The 19,533-nt window shown below is 43.7% G+C and overlaps 1 protein-coding gene across 1 annotated transcript in view; it reads right to left on the bottom strand.

The window, feature by feature from the left end:
- LOC132391940 (dedicator of cytokinesis protein 2-like) overlaps positions 1-19,533 on the bottom strand; it is a 1,209,929-nt gene that overhangs the window by 908,534 nt on the left and 281,862 nt on the right. Inside the window, exons 15-16 of the mRNA XM_059965744.1 lie at positions 17,649-17,747; positions 605-677 (exon numbers count right to left, since the gene is read on the bottom strand). Of these exons, the coding sequence (XP_059821727.1) occupies positions 605-677; positions 17,649-17,747 (172 nt within the window). The remainder of the gene's footprint in view (positions 1-604; positions 678-17,648; positions 17,748-19,533) is intronic.

Genomic DNA, 19,533 nt, shown 5'->3' with positions numbered 1-19,533 from the left:
GTGACGTTAATTGTCTCATTAGGAACTTCCACAACTGTCTACCATACTGATTGGGAGTTGAAGGGTTGGTAGATAGTGACAAAATCCAGAGATGAACTGAGTGTTAAAACTTAGCGAGGGTTTCAGACAGTCCAAGGTCAATACTGAAATCAGTCCTCTTGTTATTCTGGGTAAAATAACATCCATTCAATTTACACTCACCACACGGGCAAAACAAAACTTTTGATTATGGTCATTTGCCAACATGAAGGAAGAATCAATAGACAGCGTCAATATAAAAAGAAATACAGCAGTAAACTATGAGTCTCTGGAGTGTTAACCAATCATCATCTCTCATGCCACGAGGGTCTCCATTCATGCCTGCCAAACACATTGACTGAAGACAATCTGTTGGGTGGTTGAATATGTCCCCGAATTATTAACTACAACCTAATTTATATAATGGCCCAGTCTCTCAAGATTTGTGCCAATGAAAGGTGCCCCCAGAATCAAAGAGATCTAGTGAAGAGATGGCTTTAAGCCATTGTCCAAGCCCCTTCTCTCTCCCCACTTGAGTCCTCGGGGATGGATGTTAATGAGGATCTCCAGATACATCTATACTTACAATCAGACGACGATCTGTGCTTGAATGTGAAGCGGAGATGTGTCCTCTGAACGTCCTCAATTGGAATAGCAACCTGGACATAGAAAAGGGATACAAACTAGAGTGAGCTGAGAGTTGAAGTGACCGGCATGATGTTTGTTGGACTGATCTGCAGAAAGAACATTCAGGGCATTATAAAAAGGAGGGATGTTATGTTGCAGCTGTTCAATCCACTCTAGCCTCTTACCTCTTTTCAACTGCCTATTGCCCTCCCCCCAGGTCCTCACATTCTTCCCTTTCTCCTATGGTTCACTCTCCTCTCCTATCAGGTTTCTCCTTTTGCCTTTTAACCCTTCCACCAACCTGCCTGACCTGCTGAATTTCTCCTGTATTTTGTGTGTTATTCTGCATTCTGTTACTGTTCCCCCAGTCATCCCTCAATACACTGCTGTAATTAAATGATTTGAGCAGACAGATGAAAAGTAAAGATTTTAACTGTACCTCAGCGTATGTGACAAGAACAAACCAAACACCAATTTTTAGTTCACCTCAGAAACAAACTGGAAATAAGTCATCTTTGATTATGTGAGACTGCTGAAGAAAAACAAAAGGACTAGTACTGTCTTATGTTGAAAACTGATGCAAAATAGGTTGTAAAGTCATTCATCAATCCCTTGTTTTCTCTCACTAATTCCACACATTTTCTATATTACAGACACTTACTTTGTTACCTCTGTTCTGTTTAAGCATCGCAGAACCTCCTACTATCTGTCCTTTTATGTCTGGCTCGCTCTATTTCCTGCCATCTGGTAGAACATAGTACAGTACTGACGCTTTGGCCCATGAAGTTGTGCTGGTCTATAATTTCTCACATGTTAACATCAGCCCCTCTGACTCTCCCATCAGCCACCTACTCTAGTTGCAAGGCAGCCCCCAATTAACCTAGCAACCAGCATGATTTTGGGAGGTGGGAGAAAACAGGAGTCCTGGGGATAAACCATTTTGGTCACAGGGAGAAGACGCACTTCACACAGACAGCACCAGAGGTGAGGATTGAACCCTGGTGTGGTGAACTACATATACCTCCCTGGACACGCCCCCTGCTGACTGCTCCTGTGGCTCCTCCCACAGACCCCTGTATAAAGGCGATCGAGGCCTGAGCCCGGCCTCTCAGTCTCTAGGATGTAGTATGGTGGTCACTCACTGCTTGTTCCTTCTTCCAGTCAATAAAAGCCGATATCTCGCCTTCACGTCTCAGAGTGAGTTATTGATGGTGCATCACCTGGTCACCGGAGTAATGACGTAGTTCTTTTCTACCTGCCATGGACTATATTTTTCCTCTTTGTCAACCTTTTATTCATCAGAATTATAAAGTGAGTGAAGAAGTTTCCCATCATGTTCCCCTTAAACATTTAAACTTTCACTGTTAACCGATGACCTCTAGTTCTACTCTCACCCAACCTCAGTGGAAAAAGACTACTTGCATTTTCCCTATCTATACCCCTCATAATTTTGTATACTTCTATAAAATTCCCCCTCATCTCCTGCACTCTAAAGAATAAGGCCCTAATCTATTCAATCTGTCGCTATCACTCAGGTCCTCAAGTCCCAGCCACATCCTGTAAAATTTCTCTGCACTCTTTCAATCTTATTGACATCTTTTCTATAGGTGGGTGACAAAAACTGCATGCAATACTCAAATTTAGACCTCACCAATGTCTTATGTTCCTATATATAACATCCCAACACAAGTACTCAATACATTGATTCTGAAGACTTACAAGCCAAGAGCTTACTTTATGACCCTATCTACCTGTGACACCACGTTCAAAGAATTATGGACCTGTATTCCCATTCATTGCTGTTTATATTTTGTTCAATCTTATAATCTGCTACCTGAATTTGTAAACTTCTTCATTAAGTAGCCTCCTCAGGAGGCTAAACAAATTTGGCATGTCTCTGTTGACTCATACCAATTTTTATCAAAATTGAAACTAACTTTATTATCAAATCACATATATGACCCTGATTCATTGCCTTGCAATTCATCCTCTTGTGAACATTCATAGTAAATACAAAGAAACACAGCAAAATCAATGAAAAGCCCAACACAGGATGAATAAACAATCAATGTACGAGACAAACAAAATAATCAATAAATAAGCAATAAATACCAAGTACATGAGATAAAGTGACTTTGAAAGTGAGCCCACCAGTTGTTGGGACATTTCTACAATGGGATGCATGAAGCTGAGTGAGGTTATCCCCTCTGGTTTCAAGAGCCTGATGGTTGAGAGGTAATATCTGTCCCTGAACCTGGTGGGGCAAGTACTGAGGTACTCTTGTACCTCTTTCCCAATGGCAGCAGCAAGAAGGGAGCATGGCCTGGATGGTGGGGCTCTTTGATGATGGATACTGCTTTCCCTCAGCCGGGCTCCTTGTAGATATGCTCAATGGTGGGGTGGGCTTTACCTCTCATAGACGGGGCTATATCCAGTACACTTTGTAGGATTTTCTGTTCAAGAGCATTGGTGTTTCCATATCAAGCCATGATGCAACAGGTACCCTCGCATCTATATAAGTTTTTCAAAGTTTTAAATGGAATGTCGAATTTTCACAAACTTCTAAGAAAGTAAAGGTGTTGCTGTGCCTTCTTTGTAGCGGCACGTGTGCTGGAGCCAGGACAGCTTCTCTGAAATGATGATGCCAAAGAATTTAAAGTTACTGACCCGCTCCACCTCTGATCCCTCAATGAGCACTGACTCATGGACCACTAGTTTTTTCCTCCTTTAGTCAGTAATCAGCTGCTTGGCTTCACTGACATTGGTTGCTGTGGCACCGTTCACCCAGATTTTCAATCTCCCTCCTACATGCTGATTCATTGTCACTTTTGATTTGGCTAATGGATGTAGTGTTGTTGACAAACTGGTGGATGGAATTGGAGCTATGCTTAGACTCACATTGATCAGTATAAAGCAAGTAGAAAAGGGGGCTAAGCTCACAGCCTTATGGTGCACCTGTGCTGATGGTGATTCTGAAGGAGGTGTGTGCCAATTTAAACTGACTGGGGTCTGCAAGTGAGGAAATCGAGGATCCAGTTGCTCAAGGAGGTATTGAGGCCCAGGTCTTGAAGCTTATTGATTAGCTTTGAGGGGATGGCAGTATTGAATGCTGAAGTTGTAGTTGATAAAGAGCATCCTGATGTATACATCTTCCCTGTCCAGATGACCCAGGGTTGAGTGAAGAGCCAGTAAAATGGCATCTTGTGTTGACCTGTTGTGATGGTCGGCAAATTGGAGCGGATCCAAGTTGCTCCTCAGGTAGGAGTTGATGTTTCATCACCAACCTGTCCGAGCGCTTCATTGCTGTGATTGTAAGTGCTGCTGGATGGCAGTCATTGAGGCAGGTTCTTCTTGGGCACTGGTATGATTGAAGCCTGCTTAAGGCAGACGGGTACTTCAGACTGCCAGAGCGACAGATTGAAGATGTCAGTAAACACTCCTGCCAGCTGATCAGCACAGGTCTTCAGTAATCGGCCAGGTACCCCGTCTGGGCAAGATGCTTCACCCTCTCAAAGGATGCTGCCACGTCAGTCTTGGAGACTGAAATTACAGGGTCAATGTACTATGGAAAGCATTGTCTTGATGCATAATGGACTGGTATGGCAAAAGCTGTGCACATGACCGCAAGAAACTGCAGAGAGTTGTAGATTTGCTAGGTATGCTCATAGAAAAGTATCTCAGGGTTGTGTGTGGTGACATGTATGTACTCTGATAATAAAATTTTACTTTGAACTTTGATCTCAGCCCATCACAGCAGCTAGCCTTTCCCCTATGACAACACACACAAAGTCCTGGAGGAACTCAGCAGCTCAGCCAGCCTTTATGGAAATAAATAAACAGTCGACGTTTCGAGCGGAGACTCTTCTTCAGGACTCCCCTCAGTGGACTCTGTTTCAGCAAGTTGGCCCTTTTCGTGTTGCAGGAGGATAATCTGAGTGAGCTAGGGCTTTTCTCCTTGGCATGAAGGATAAGGGGCAACTTGATAGAGGTGTACAGCACAATGAGAGACATAGATCAAGCAGATTGTCAAAAGGGCAGAAATGGCTCATACAAAAGGGCATGTATGGGGGGGGTGGTTGATGTCAGAGGCAAGCTTTTTACACAGAGAGTGATGAGTGTGTGCAACAACCTGCCAGGGGTGGTGGGAGAAGCAGATACATTAGAGCCATTTAGGAAACTTAGCCACATGGACGGCAGAAAAATGGAGGGCTATGTAGGAGGGAAGAGTTGTATTGATCTTGGAGCAGGATAAGAGATCAGCACACATTGTGGGCTAAAAGGCCGGTACTGTGCTCTACTGTTCTATGCTGTATCTTCCGTGTTCTCGCTGCCTGCATAATCTAAGATCCCACTGACCTAGGATATTTTCTGTTCTCTCCACTCCCATCAGGGAGAGGATTCAAAATACTGAAAACATGTAGCACCAGGCTTAAGGACAACTTCAACCCCACTGTTATCAGACTCTGTGCAGTAAGATGAACCTTTGGCCTCACAATCTACCGCATTATGATCTTGCCTTTCATCAATTAGCTGCACTACACTTTTTTGGTAACTCTTACACTTTATTCTAGCTTGCCAGTGGTGTAGTGGCATCAGCGCAGGACTTTGAGACAGATGGTCCTGAATTCGAATCCGGCTCGCTCCTTGCAGGCTTTCCACCTGGCCTCGTAAAAAAGTCAAATGCTATGGAAATGGTAAAAATGCTGCCCGATGTGCCACAAGGCGTGAAAAGGAACAACACACTCTTTATTTTACATTGTTATTGCTTAGGCTTATTCTAGCTCAATGCACTGTGTAATGATTTGATCATCAGCACAGCTTGTCACACCAGACGGCCAGCCACTCTAGTGCTGTTTGGTTGATACTGAGCGGGTCAGCGTCAGCTAAATCAGGTGAGAGTGGGCAGTTGCACAGAACGTGTTCAATGTTCTGCACCCTTTCGCCACACTCACAGGATTCGCTGGTCTTTAAACCCCACTTCACCATATTGTCTCCCGTCCTGCAAACTCCCGCTCTCGCTCTGTTGAGAATGCACCATTTCCATGTCAAGCAGTGTCCCGTCTGGCAACATTTCTGTGGGGTCTTGCACTGTATTGTTCGGTGGGGTTCTGGTTTCTGTTTGTTGCCAGAGGTCAATCCTGTACATTTGGGAGGATGTTCCATGCGGTAATTCCTCCACACTGTAGCAAAGCTGTTCCTCGATTTTAGGCGGTTGGAAACTGGCACATGATGATGTAGTGTTAGCTGTGGAAACGAGTTCTGTTTACCTTTTTCAATTTTTGTTGTAGTGTGTCTTCGGATCTCTGGGGGAGCAACGCCTGCAAGTCTGTAAATGATGTTAGTGGGTGTGGGGCTCAGTGTGCCCGTGATTATTTGGCAGGCTTTGTTAAGCAACGGGTCTGTTTTCTTCACATGGGCTGATCTGCCCCACACAGGTGTACAGTATTCTGCAGGTGCACAGCAGAGTGCTAGGGCAATTGATCTAAGTGTGTGAGCATTAGTTCCCCATTTTGTGCCTATTGATTTTTCAAGAGAACCAACTTTCCCTCGGAGTTTTTGGATGTGGGTGGCAAATGAGAGCGTCCTATCCAGTGTCACGCCCAGGTAAATTGCAATCGGTTGGTATTCAAGCTCCTTCCCACACCAGAAGATCTTGAGTTTCCGAGCTGCTTCTCGATTCCTCAGGTGGAATGCACACAATTGAGTTTTTGATGGATTTGGGTTCAGAGACCATTTTTCATAATACTGCTTCATTGCTTCAAGGACTGCTGTAAATCGTACTTCAACTTCTTGGAAGGAGTTAGCTTGTGTTGCTATGCATAGGTTGTCTGCATAGATAAACCTGCGTGTGTTAGGAAAGGTTGGTTGGTCATTTGTGTACACATTAAATAGTAGAGGTGCCAGGACTGATCCCTGCGATAGTCTGTTCTTTTGTGGGTGCCACCTACTCTGAATTCCATTCATTTCTACATAAAATCTATGATTCTCTAGGAGGCTCATTATTACTTTGACTATGGTTTCATTCTTTAACATTTTAGATAATTTCAGTAGAAGGCCTCTGTGATTCACAGTGTCGTGTGCTGCTGTTAAGTCAACGAATACTGCCCTGTATGATTTGATCTGTATGAACAGTAGGTAAGACAAGCTTTTCACTGTACCTTGATACATATGATAATAATAACCAATACCATCTGTAAGCCCTCATTAAACATCTGCCTCAGCATCTTGACTGAATGATCCCTTAACCAAATTTGTCAGCTCACCTTAGCGAGCTCAATTCCATGCTCTCCTGGCAGTCCTTATTCAGGTTTAAAATGCTTGCCTTGGGCTCATTCTTCCCTCCCTCAAATGCATGTAAAATTTAATCATATAAGTATTACCACCTAGGTCACTTCATGACAAGGTCACTAATTACTCCCGTTTCATTACACAGGGCTGTTTGAGCTCAGATTACTCTCTCGTAGCTCTAGAACCTGATGTCCTTCGAAACCATCGTGAAAACACTCTGCAAACTCATCCACCTCAGCCACCTGATTTTTCCAATTTATATGTAGATTAAACTCCCCCATGATTACCTCTGCACCTTTCTGACAAGCTTCCAATACTTCTTCATTGATACTGTGACCTCCCACATGGGTACAAGTGACTTCTTCCCTTGAGTATTCTGTATTATCGTACAAGCTATTTCCACACCCTGGCTTTTCTGAAACCTAAGGTCATCCGTCTCTACGGTGCTCAAGCTGCTGTTAATTAACAAAGCTGCTTATCCATCTCTTCCTTTTCTTCCCCAACTTAAAATTAGTAAATTGGTTTATTATTGTCACAGGTACCGAGACATAATGAAATACTGGACTTGCATACCAATGACACAGTTTACAGTTTAATTTAGGAGAACGGTGCACGAGGTAGCACAGAGTAAAACAAATACAGAATGCAAAAGAAAATGTTACAGCTACAGAAAAATTGCAGTGCAGGAGATAGTAAGGTGCAAGGTCACAAGCTGGTAGATTCTAAGGTAAATATGCCATCTTATTGTTAATCAGGAACCACTGGTAGAAGCTGGCCTTGAACTTAGTGGCGCATACTTTCAGGCTTTTGTATCTTCTGTCCGATGAAAGGGGGGAGAAGGGAGAATGTCTGGGGTAGAAGCATGAGAGGATAGGAACAGGAATTGGTCATCAGGTCCCTCCATTCTGCCCCACCATTCAATATGGTCTTAGGTGATCTTCCCCAGTTCACCTCATTACACCAGAGTCCCCAAGCCCCCAATCTGTCAAAAACATACTTGCCTCCACTTTAAATACTTCTAATGAGTCAATGGTGGCAGGATGGAGATACATCTCTACCAAAGGAGGTGCAAAGTACTCCTTCCTTCTGTTAGTCTGCAGGTCACTCTTGGGCAAGGCGTAGAATCTGCTTAGCCCCCCCAATCAGGGTCATGTGAAGCCTTGGGAGCAGGTGGCAGATGATCGTAGGGGCACCTGCTACATACCACAAGTCCTAGTTATGTGACAATCTCTGAATAGTACTGATAATGGCTGAGCTTACCTGTATTGTAAAGGCACTGCCCAGAGAAAGGCAATGGCAAACCAATTCTGTGGTAAAAAAATTGTCAGAAGCAATCCTGGTCGTGGGTAGACCACAATCAACCACGACATACAACAATCGAAGGAATGAGTCAGCCTCTGCAGCTCTCTAGCACAGAGAATAACAGAGATTCACCACCATTTGCAAGAAGACATTTCTATATAACTTGGTTCCAAAAGTCTCACTTCTTGAAAATGTCCCCTTGGAAATCTCCCACCAAATTTCAACATCTACCATGTTATGCCCCTCAGCATCTTGGAGAACTCAGTCCTGATGAAGGGCATCTGCCTAATTATTTCCCTCTTTAGGTGCAGCCTCACCAGTATTTTGTATGCATTTCTTAAGAATGGGGCTGCGAGGGAAAAATAAATCAGTCACGATTGAATGTTGGAGCAGATTCAATGGGCTGAATGGTCTAATAATGCACCTATGTCTTATGGTCTGAGGGGATATTGACAAAATAGTGATATGATGGATGGCTGGGTGGAGATACATCTCTAGCAAAGGAGGTATAAGGCACTCCTTCCCTCCACTAGCCTGAAGGTCACCCTTGGACAAGGTGTAGAAGCTGTATGGCACTCTCCCCAACCCTCCCTGATCATGGTCACGTGATGCCACAGGAGCAGGCGGTGGATGGTCGTATGAGCAGCTGGTGCACACCACAAGTCCTGGCAATGTGACCACTGACGCCAGGCAGACAATCTCTGAAAAGCACTGAAAATGGCTGGGTTCACCTGTCTTGTAGAGACGCTGCCCAGAAGAAGGCTATGACAAGCCAGTCCTGGTGGAAAATTTGCCGAGAACAATCATGGTCAGGGAAAGATCATGATCACCCACATTATATGAGACAGCTCATAATGCATGAATGAATGGAAAGACAGAGTAGAGGAAGTCCCAGGAGAAAGATATTAAGATGGGAATTACTAAAGACAATAGGGAGTTCAAATCTAGGCATATATCAGCAGCTAAGACCAGCGTTTACAAAAAATAATACAATGATAAAGGTAGATCTGTATCTGAACACACAAAGCATTTCACATTAAACTGATGAAACAAGAACCCAAATAAAAACAATCTGATAGACTCTGTGGAGAGAGCATTGCACACTCATATAGTTTAGGATCTGAATATTGAACTGAAACTAGCCTTAGGGAGCTAAAGTAATCGAGCATGTTCCCTTTCACCCTCACCAGTCCTCATCGATGCACCACAGAAAGCAGCCTATCCGGATGCACCACAGCTTAGCAGAGCAAGTTCAATAAACTGCAAAGAGTTATCGACACAGCTTAGAACATCACAGAAACCAGACTCTCCCTCATGGATTATTGATTACCTGACTGGCAGACCACAGTATGTGCGCTTGCAACACTGTGTGTCAGACAGAGCGGTCAGCAGCACTGGGGCTCCACAGGGGACTGTCCTGTCTCCCCTTCTCTTCACCATATACACCTTGGACTTCAGCTACAACACAGAGTCTTGCCATTTTCAGAAGTTTTCTGATGACTCTGCCATAGTTGGATGCATCAGCAAGGGAGATGAGGCTGAGTACAGGGCTACGGTGGGAAACTTTGTCGCATGGTGTGAGCAGAATCATCTGCAGCTTAATGTGAAAAAGACAAAGGAGCTGGTAGTGGACCTGAGGAGGGCTAAGGCACCAGTGACCCCTATTTCCATCCAAGGGGTCAGTGTGGACATGGTGGAGGATTACAAATACCTGGGGATACGAATGGACAATAAACTGGACTGGTCAAAGAACACTGAGGCTGTCTACAAGAAGGGTCAGAGCCATCTCTATTTCCTGAGGAGGCTGAGGTCCTTTAACATCTGCCGGACGATGCTGAGGATGTTCTACGAGGCTGTGGTGGCCAGTGCTATCATGTTTGCTGTTGTATGCTGGGGCAGTAAGCTGAGGGAAGCAGACACCAACAGAATCAACAAACTCATTCGTAAGGCCAGTGATGTTGTTGGGGTGGAACTAGACTCTCTGACGGTGGTGTCTGAAAAGAGGATGCTGTCCAAGTTGCATGCCATCTTGGACAATGTCTCCCATCCACTCCATAATGTACTGGTTAGGCACAGGAGTACATTCAGCCAGAGACTCATTCCACCGAGATGCAACACTGAGCGTCGAAGGAAGTCATTCCTGGTTGTGGCCATCAAACTTTACAACTCCTCCCTCGGAGTGTCAGACACCCTGAGTCAATAGGCTGGTCCTGGACTTATTTCCACTCTGTATGATTAACTTATCATTATTTAATTATTTATGGTTTTATATTGTTATATTTCTACACTATTCTTGGTTGGTGCGACTGTAACGAAACCCAATTTCCCTTCGGATCAATAAACTATGTCTGTCTGTCTGTCTCCACGGACTCTGGCTACACATCTCACTGCCTTGGAGGGCAGCCTGCATAATCAAAGACCCCATCCTCCCTAGACATCCTCTCTACACCCCTCTCCCATTCATGTGCCTTGATAATAAACTCTACTTTGACTTTGACAGAGATAGATAACTCTGTGACACATTATTGCAGAATCTCGAGAAACACACAATGAACTGGAGGAAGTCAGTGGGTCAGGCAGCATCTATGGATGGAAGTGAACATTCTGCCATTCCAGACAGTTCATCTGAAAATGACAGATTTGGATTGGGAGAGATTAAGTGAGGAGAAGAGGAGAAGGCTGGTGGTGCTAAGTTACTTATCAGTTGTACTCAACCGCTGTTAGATTCCTTCACTGCTCCAGAATTCTCCAAATGATAATGTAGAAGTTTAAATGTCATTCAAACATAGACATGTGTATGACTAAGCATTGTTCCTTTGGGAACAAGGTGCAAAACTCAGTATATACAGTCACACACAGCACATAGTTACGATAGCACATGTAGTCACAAGATAAAATTAGCACAAGTCCCCAAGTGTCATGGCCTGAAGATTGATGGTGCATGGGATATTGCCCTGGAGCCATGTTTCTGTGATAACAAGTATGCAACAGTTCCTCATCTCACGCTGCACCAGCCGCAGATGAAGGCAATCCAATTTGTCTTGCAGGGAGCAAACACAGGGACCGATGGGAGAGCCAGAAGTGGTCAAGTCAGCATCTCAGGATGGTGGCAAGATCGTGATTCCAGCCTCACTGTGCCTGAGCAACATTCAATCAAATACTCAGAGGGGTTACGACACTCTAAGGAGAGTACAGTGCGTTGGTGAGGCAACCCATGGAGTAGCGTGCACGGTTCTGGTCTCACCACTGACGAAAGGATATCACAGCACTGGAGGCAGACCAAAGGAGATTAACCAATGAGTGCTTGAGCTGAGAGAGTTGTTTGATCAAGACAGGCTAGACAGGTTTGGAAGAACAAAGAACGATCTTATATTGAACCACACAAGATCCTTAGACTCAAAAGTTTCTGTGGTTCCTGGAATACTTGAACAACTCACACAAAATGCAAAAGAAACTCAACAAATGAGATAGCGTCAATGGAGGGGAATAAACAGTTGATGTTTTGGACTAAGACCCTTCATCCTCAAAGATACTAATGGGGCATAATGTGGGAGATAGAAACATAGAAAACCTATAGCACAATACAGGCCCTTCAGCCCACAAAGCTATGCCGAACATGTTCTTAACTTAGAACTACCTAGGCTTACCCATAGCCCTCTATTTTTCTAAGCTCCATGTATCCATCCAGCAGTCTCTTAAAAGATCCACCACCACCGTCGGCAGCCCATTCCACACACTCACCACTCTCTGCATAAAAAACTTACCCTTGACATCTCCTCTGTACCTACTTCCAAGCACCTTAAACCTGTGTCCTCTTGTGGCAGTCCTGGGAAAAAGCCTCTGACTGTCCACACGATCAATGACTCTCATTATCTTGTACACCTCTATCAGGTCACCTCTCATCTTCCGTCACTCCAAAGAGAAAAGGCCGATTTCATAACCTATTCTCATAAGGCATGCTCCCCAATCTAAGCAACATCCTTGTAAATCTCCTCTGCACCCTTTCTATGGTTTCCACATCCTTCCTGTAGTGAGGCCACCAGAACTGAGCACAGTACTCCAAGTGGGGTCTGACCAGGGTCCAATATAGCTGAAACATTGCCTCTCAACTCTTAAACTCAATCCACCATATGCCTTCTTAACCACAGAGTCAACCTGCATGACAGCTTTGAGTGTCCTATGGAATCAGACCCCAAGATCCCTCTGATCCTCCACACTGCAAAGAGTCTTACCATTAATACTATATTCCGCCATCATATTTGACCTACCAAAATGAACCACCTCACAGTTATCTGGGTTGAACTCCATCTGCCACTTCTCAGCCCGGTTTTGCATCCTATCAATGTCCCACTGTAACCTCTGACAGCCCTCCACACTATCCCCAACACTCCCAATCTTTGTATCATCAGCAAATTTACTAACTCATCCCTCCACTTCCTCATCCAGGTCATTTATAAAAATCATGAAGAGTAAGGGTCCCAGAACAGATCCCTGAGGCACCCTACTGGTCACCAACCTCCATGCAGAATATGACTGTCTTCAACCACTCTTTGCCTTCTTTGGGCAAGCCAGTTCTGGATCCACAAAGCAATGTCCCCTTGGAACCCATGCCTCCTTACTTTCTCAAAAAGCCTTGCATGGGGTCCCTTATCAAATGCCTTGCTGAAATCCATATACACTACATCTATGGCTCTACCTTCTACAATGTGTTTAGTCACATCCTCGAAAAATTCAATCAGGGTCGTAAGGCACGAGCTGCCTTTGATAAAGCCATGCTGACTATTCCTAATCATATTACACCTCTCCAAATGTTCATAAATCCTGCCTCTCAGGATCTTCTCCATCAACTTACCAACCACTGAGGTAAGACTCACTGGTCTATAATTTCTTGGGGTCTCCCTACTCCCTTCCTTAAATAAGGGAACAACATCCACAACCCTCCAATCTTCCAGAACCTCTCCCGTCCTCATTGATGATGCAAAGATCATTGCCAGAGGCTCAACTATTTCCTCCCTCACTTCCCACCGTAGCCTGGGGTACATCTCACCTGGTCCCGGTGACTTATCTATCTTCATGCTTTCCAAAAGCTCGAGCACATCCTCTTTCTTATTATCTACATGCTCAAGCTTTTCAGTCCACTGCAAGTCATCTGTACAATCACCAAGATCCTTTTCTGTAGTGAATACTGAAGCAAAGTATTCATTAAGTACCTCTGATGTTGAGATGTTACCTTCTCTGAGAGATTCTCAAATGAGGGGACATTTTCAAGGAGCAGTCATTTCAAACCAAGGTACAGTATGTCAAAATTTCTTCCCACAGAGGGTGGTGAATCTCTATAATTGCTAGAGAGATGCAAAAGCTGAATAATTAGAAGTATTTAAAGTGGAGGTGGATATATTTTTGATGGACCGGGTAATTGAGGGCTCTGGTACAAGAAGTGCAGTTGAGGCTTGGAACAGTTTAGTCATGGTCATATTGAATGGTGAGGTAGGTCATATTGAGAGACCTGATATCTAACTTCTCATGCTTCTGCCCCAGACATTCCCTGTTCTCCTCCTTTCCCTCGGGAAGAAGATACAAAAGACTGAAAGCACATACCTCAAGGCTCAAGGACAGCTCATATCCCATTGTTATCAGGCAGTTCAACGGACCTTGTGTACTCTTGCCATCACAATCTGTCTCATTATGACCTTGAACTTTATTATGTACATGAATTGCATTTTTCTTGGTAGCTTTCACTTTTTGTTCTGCATTGTTATTGTTTTACCTTACTCTAACTCAAAGCACTGTGTGATGATTTGATCGATAAGAACAGTATGAAAGACAAACTTTTCACTGCACCTTGATAAATGTGACAATAATAAACCAGTACCAACCTGACCCTTTGGACACCTGCTCATTCAACCCATGTCCCATGAAGGCTTGGGGTTGTTAAAGGAAGGAAACAAGAATAAATCAAGGTCTCGGAAGAAAAGCAACTTCAATAATAAACACGCGCAATGGAACCAGCATGTGAGCTCAGCAATGTTCAGTACACAGTGTGCTGCAGGTGACAGACAGCCACTCACCTCCACACTCAGTAAAGTCGAGTGTTTTCCGATAGGCTGTGAATTACTGCCACGCAATGACCCTCAGCTGGCAGACTCTTGCTTTAGACAATAGACAATCGGTGCAGAAGTAGACCATTCAGCCCTTCAAGCCGAATTCAGGGCAGAAGAAAGCCACTGGACCTTTCCAGTTTAGTCTGCCATTCATAGAGCATAAAACATAGAACAGTACAGGCCCTGGGGCCTATGATTTTGTGTTGACCACTCAACTTATTCTTAGATCAATCTAATCTTTCCCTCCTATAAAGCCCTCTATTTTCTATCATTTATATGCCTGACAAAGAGTGTTTTTTAATACCTGTAATACCTGACAGGCACCCACCACTCTCTATGCAAATAACATATCTGTGACATCCCCCCTATACTTTACTCCACTCAACTTAAAATTATGCCCCCTGGTGTTAGCTATTCTATCCTAGAAAAGGTCTCTGGTTATAAACTTGATCTATGCCTCTTACCATCTTGTACACTTAGAAACATACAAAATAGGTGCAGGAGTAGGCCATTCGGCCCTTCGAGCCTGCACAGCCATTCAGTATGATCATGGCTGATCATCCAACTCAGAACCCTGTACCTGCTTTCTCTCCATACCCCCTGATCCCTTTAGCCACAAGGGCCATACCTAACTCCCTCTTAAATATAGCCAATGAACTGGCCTCAGCTGTTTCATGTGGCAGAGAATTCCACAGATTCACCACTCTGTGTGACGAAGTTTTTCTTCATCTTAGTTCTAAAAGGCTTCCCCTTTATCCTTAAACTGTGACCCCTCGTTCTGGACTTCCCCAACATCAGAAACAATCTTCCTGCATCTAGCTTGTCCAATCCCTTTAGAATTTTATACGTTTCAATAAGATCCCCTCCCTCAATCTTCTAAATTCTAGTGAGTATAAGCCTAGTCAATCCAGTCTTTCTTCACATGGAAGTCCTGCCATCCCAGGAATCAATCTGGTGAACCTTCTTTGTACTCCCTCTATGGCAAGAATGTCTTTCCTCAGATTAGGGGACCAAAACTGCACACAATACTCTAGGTGCAGTCTCACCAAGGCCTTGTACAACTGCAGTAGAACCTCCCTGCTCCTGTACTCAAACCTTTTTGCTATGAATGCCAACATACCATTTGCCTTTTTCACCACCTGCTGTACCTGCATGCCCACCTTCAACGACTGGTGTACAATGACACCAGGTCTCGTTGCATCTCCCCTTTTCCTAATCGGCCACCGTTCAGATAATAATCTGTTTTCCTGTTCTTGGATAACCTCACATTTATCCACAATAAATTGCATTTGCCATGAATTTGCCCACTCACCTAACCTATCCAAGTCACCCTGCATCCTCTTAGCATCCTCCTCACAGCTAACACCGCCACCCAGCTTCGTGTCATCCGCAAACTTGGAGATGCTGCATTTAATTCCCTCGTCTAAATCATTAATTTTTATATTGTAAACAACTGGGGTCCCAGCACTGAGCCTTGTGGTACCCCACTAGTCACTGCCTGCCATTCTGAAAAGGTCCCGTTTACTCCCACTCTTTGCTTCCTGTCTGCCAACCAGTTCTCTATCCACATCAATACCATACCTCTAATACCGTGTGCTTTAAGCTTGCACACTAATCTCCTGTGTGGGATCTTGTCAAAAACCTTTTGAAAATCTAAATATACCACATCCACTGGCTCTCCCCTATCCACTCTACTAGTTACATCTTCAAAAAACTCTATAAGATTCGTCAGACATTATTTTCCTTTCACAAATCCATGCTGACTTTGTCTGATGATTTCACCTCTTTCCAAATGTGCTGTTATCACATCTTTGATAACCGACTCTAGCATTTTCCCCACCACCGATATCAGACTAACCAGTCTATAATTCCCTGGTTTCTCTCTCACTCCTTTTTTAAAAAGTGGGGTTACATTAGCCACCCTCCAATCCTCAGGAACCAATCCAGAATCTAAGGAGTTTTGAAAAATTATAACTAATGCATCCACTATTTCTTGGGCTACTTCCTTAAGCACTCTGGGACGCAGACCATCTGGCCCTGGGGATTTATCTGTCTTTAATCCCTTCAATTTACCTAACACCACTTCCCTACTAACACGTATTTCCCTCAGTTCCTCCATCTCACTAGACCCTCGGTCCCTTACTATTTCCGGAAGATTATTTATGTCGTCCTTAGTGAAGACAGAACCAAAGTAGTTATTCAATTGGTCTGCCATGTCTTTGTTCCCTATAATCAATTCACCTGTTTCTGACTGTAAAGGACCTACATTTGATTTGACCAATCTTTTTCTTTTCACATACCTATGAAAGCTTTTACAGTCAGTTTTTATGTTCCCTGCCAGCTCTCTCTCATAATCTTTTTTCCCTTTCCTAATTAAGCCCTTTGTCCTCCCCTGCTGGTCCGAATTTCTCCCAGACCTCAGGTGTGCCGCGTATTTTTTGCTAATTTATATGTTTCTTCTTTGGACTTGATACTATCCCTAATTTCCCTTGTCAGCCACGGGTGCACTAACTTTCCTGGTTTATTCTTTTGCCAAACTGGGATGAACAATTGTTGTAGTTCATCCATACGATCTTTAAATGCTTGCCATTGCATATCCATTGTCAACCCTTTAAGAATCATTTGCCAGTCTATCTTAGCTAATTCATGTCTTATATCTTCAAAGTTACCCTTCTTTAAGTTCAGAACCTTTGTTTCTGAATTAACTATGTCACTCTCCATCTTAATGAAGAATTCCACCAAATTATGGTCACTCTTACCCAAGGGGCTTCGCACGACAAGGTTGCTAACTAACCCTTCCTCATTGCTCAATACCCAATCTAGAACGGCCTGCTCTCTAGTTGGTTCCTCGACATGTTGGTTCAGAAAACCATCCCGCATACATTCCAAGAAATCCTCTTCCTCAGCACCCTTACCAATTTGGTTCACCCAATCTATATGTAGATTGAAGTCTATTATAACTGCTGTTCCTTTATTCTAATTTCCTGTTTAATGCCATCCCCAACTTCACTACTACTGTTAGGTGGCCTGTACACAACTCCCACCAGCGTTTTCTGCCCCTTAGTGTTATGCAGCTCTACCCATATCAATTCCACATCGTCCAGGCTAATGTCCTTCCTTTCTATTGTGTTAGTCTCCTCTCTAACCAGCAATGCTACCTCACCTCCTTTTCTTTCCTGTCTATCCCTCCTGAATATTCTATCAAGTCACTTCTCATCTTCCTTTGCTCCAAAGAGAAATGCCCCAGCTCGTTTCACCTATTGTCATAAGACATGGAACAATGGATGGAGTTAACATGAACCTCACACTGACCTTGACCGTCTCCATCCAGCGCTGTTGCTTCATCTGGTAGTACACCACAGACTGGTAGTGAGTGACAGGCTTATCTCCAGCCCCCTGGCATATCGCATTCTAAGCACCAGAAGAGAGAGTAAAATAGTTCGAGCAGCAATTTCCACAAAGCCCTGCTTTCAAATAATGATTAATTGTGCTTGGCCCTTGTCTTCAGATAAAAGTTCCATCTCATGCTGGTGCACAGACCAGAGTAGGACATAAAACTGATTACCTTTTTAAAAAGCAGAGTGTGTTGTTCTTGTGAAGCCGTGAAAATTACATTGGTTACAGGAGACGACAGGTTATATGTTAATACGGACTAAATGCTCTGAGAGATAATATCCCTTTAGAGCAGGTGATACCTTTCTTCCTTTCGCAGGAAAGAGGAGATTGACAACTCTGAGAAAATAAACCAGCTTTCTCCCATGTTCAGGCCATGTGATAAAGTTCTTCACCAATGTTAACTGCATCTCTGTGACTCTGCTTTGAACCCTTGAGTCAGAGGGTTGTAGAAGTTCCAGAGCACAGATAGGAGGGTAGATGGGAAATGGTCGGGGGGCGGGGGGTAGTTTTATAAAACATTACAGCACAATACAGTACAGGCTATTGGATTCTGATGTTTTTGATCCAAGGTCCATTTGTAAGTCAATAAAGAGGGACAAAATGTTGCTTCACGATCGTTTCATTAAGTGCTAATAGAACAAAGAGAATTGGAAACAGATAGGGGACAGAAGACTAGTAGGGAAAGGGAAAGAAGAAATAAAGATGGCGGGCCAAAGTGTTCATATGTAGATATATAAATATGTAGATAAGAATTAATCAAGCAGATAGCCCCTATTCAAATAATGTGATACCAGAGAACTTATTCGGAACTAGCAGGAAACTGCACTGAATAGAGAAAGTCCTGTGAGCCACGAGGCGATACACTGAACAATTGTATAGACATACTGTGATATTTTCTAGGAAACATACCAAACATTTACATTTATGTAAGCAGTTACAGGATAGCGAGTAAAATAGTATTAGCAGGATAAATTGTTAAACTGCAAAGAAAATACAGTCTAATCCAACGAGGTAATTCGGCTCATGACATTATGCCAATTACTTAACCTTCTCTAAGACCAATCTCGTCCTTCCCTCCTACATAGCCCTCCATTTTTTCTACCATCCATGTGCTTAACTAAGAGTTTCTTAAATGCCCCTAATTTATCTGCCTCTATCACCATCCCTGGCAGGATGTTCCAACCACCCACCGCTTTCTGTGTGAAAACTTACCTCTGAAATCTCCTCATGTTTTCTTCCAATCAACTCAAAATTATGCCCCCTCGTATAGCCAGTTTCTCCCTGGGAAATAGACTCTGGCTATCTATTCTATCCATGCCTCATCACTTTGAACATCTCTATCAAGTCACGCCAAAGAGAAAAGCCCTAAGTTAATCAACCTAACCGCATAAGACGTGCTCTCTAATAGAAACATAGAAAACCTACAGCACAATACAGGCCCTTCAGCCAATAAAGTTGTCTCTACTTTAGAGAATACTAGCGTTACCCATAGATCTCTATTTTTCTAAGCTCCATGTACTTATCCAAAAGTCTCTTTAAAAGACCCTATCGTATCCACCTCCACCACTGTTGCTGGCAGCCCATTCCATGCACTCACCACTCTCTGAATAAAAAAACTTACCCCTGACATCTCCTCTGTACCTACTCCCAAGCACCTTAAACCTGTGTCCTCTTGTGGCAACCATTTCAACCCTGGGAAAAAGCCTCTGACTATCCACACGATCAATGCCTCTCATCATCTTATACACCTCTATCAGGTCACCTCTCAAGGAGAAAAGGCAGAGTTCACTCAACCTATTAT

Source organism: Hypanus sabinus, chromosome 3, assembly GCF_030144855.1.
Source record: "Hypanus sabinus isolate sHypSab1 chromosome 3, sHypSab1.hap1, whole genome shotgun sequence".
Classification (NCBI taxonomy): domain Eukaryota; kingdom Metazoa; phylum Chordata; class Chondrichthyes; order Myliobatiformes; family Dasyatidae; genus Hypanus; species Hypanus sabinus.
Note: the sequence above shows the minus strand (reverse complement) of the source record. Positions and strands in the feature narration are given on the sequence as shown.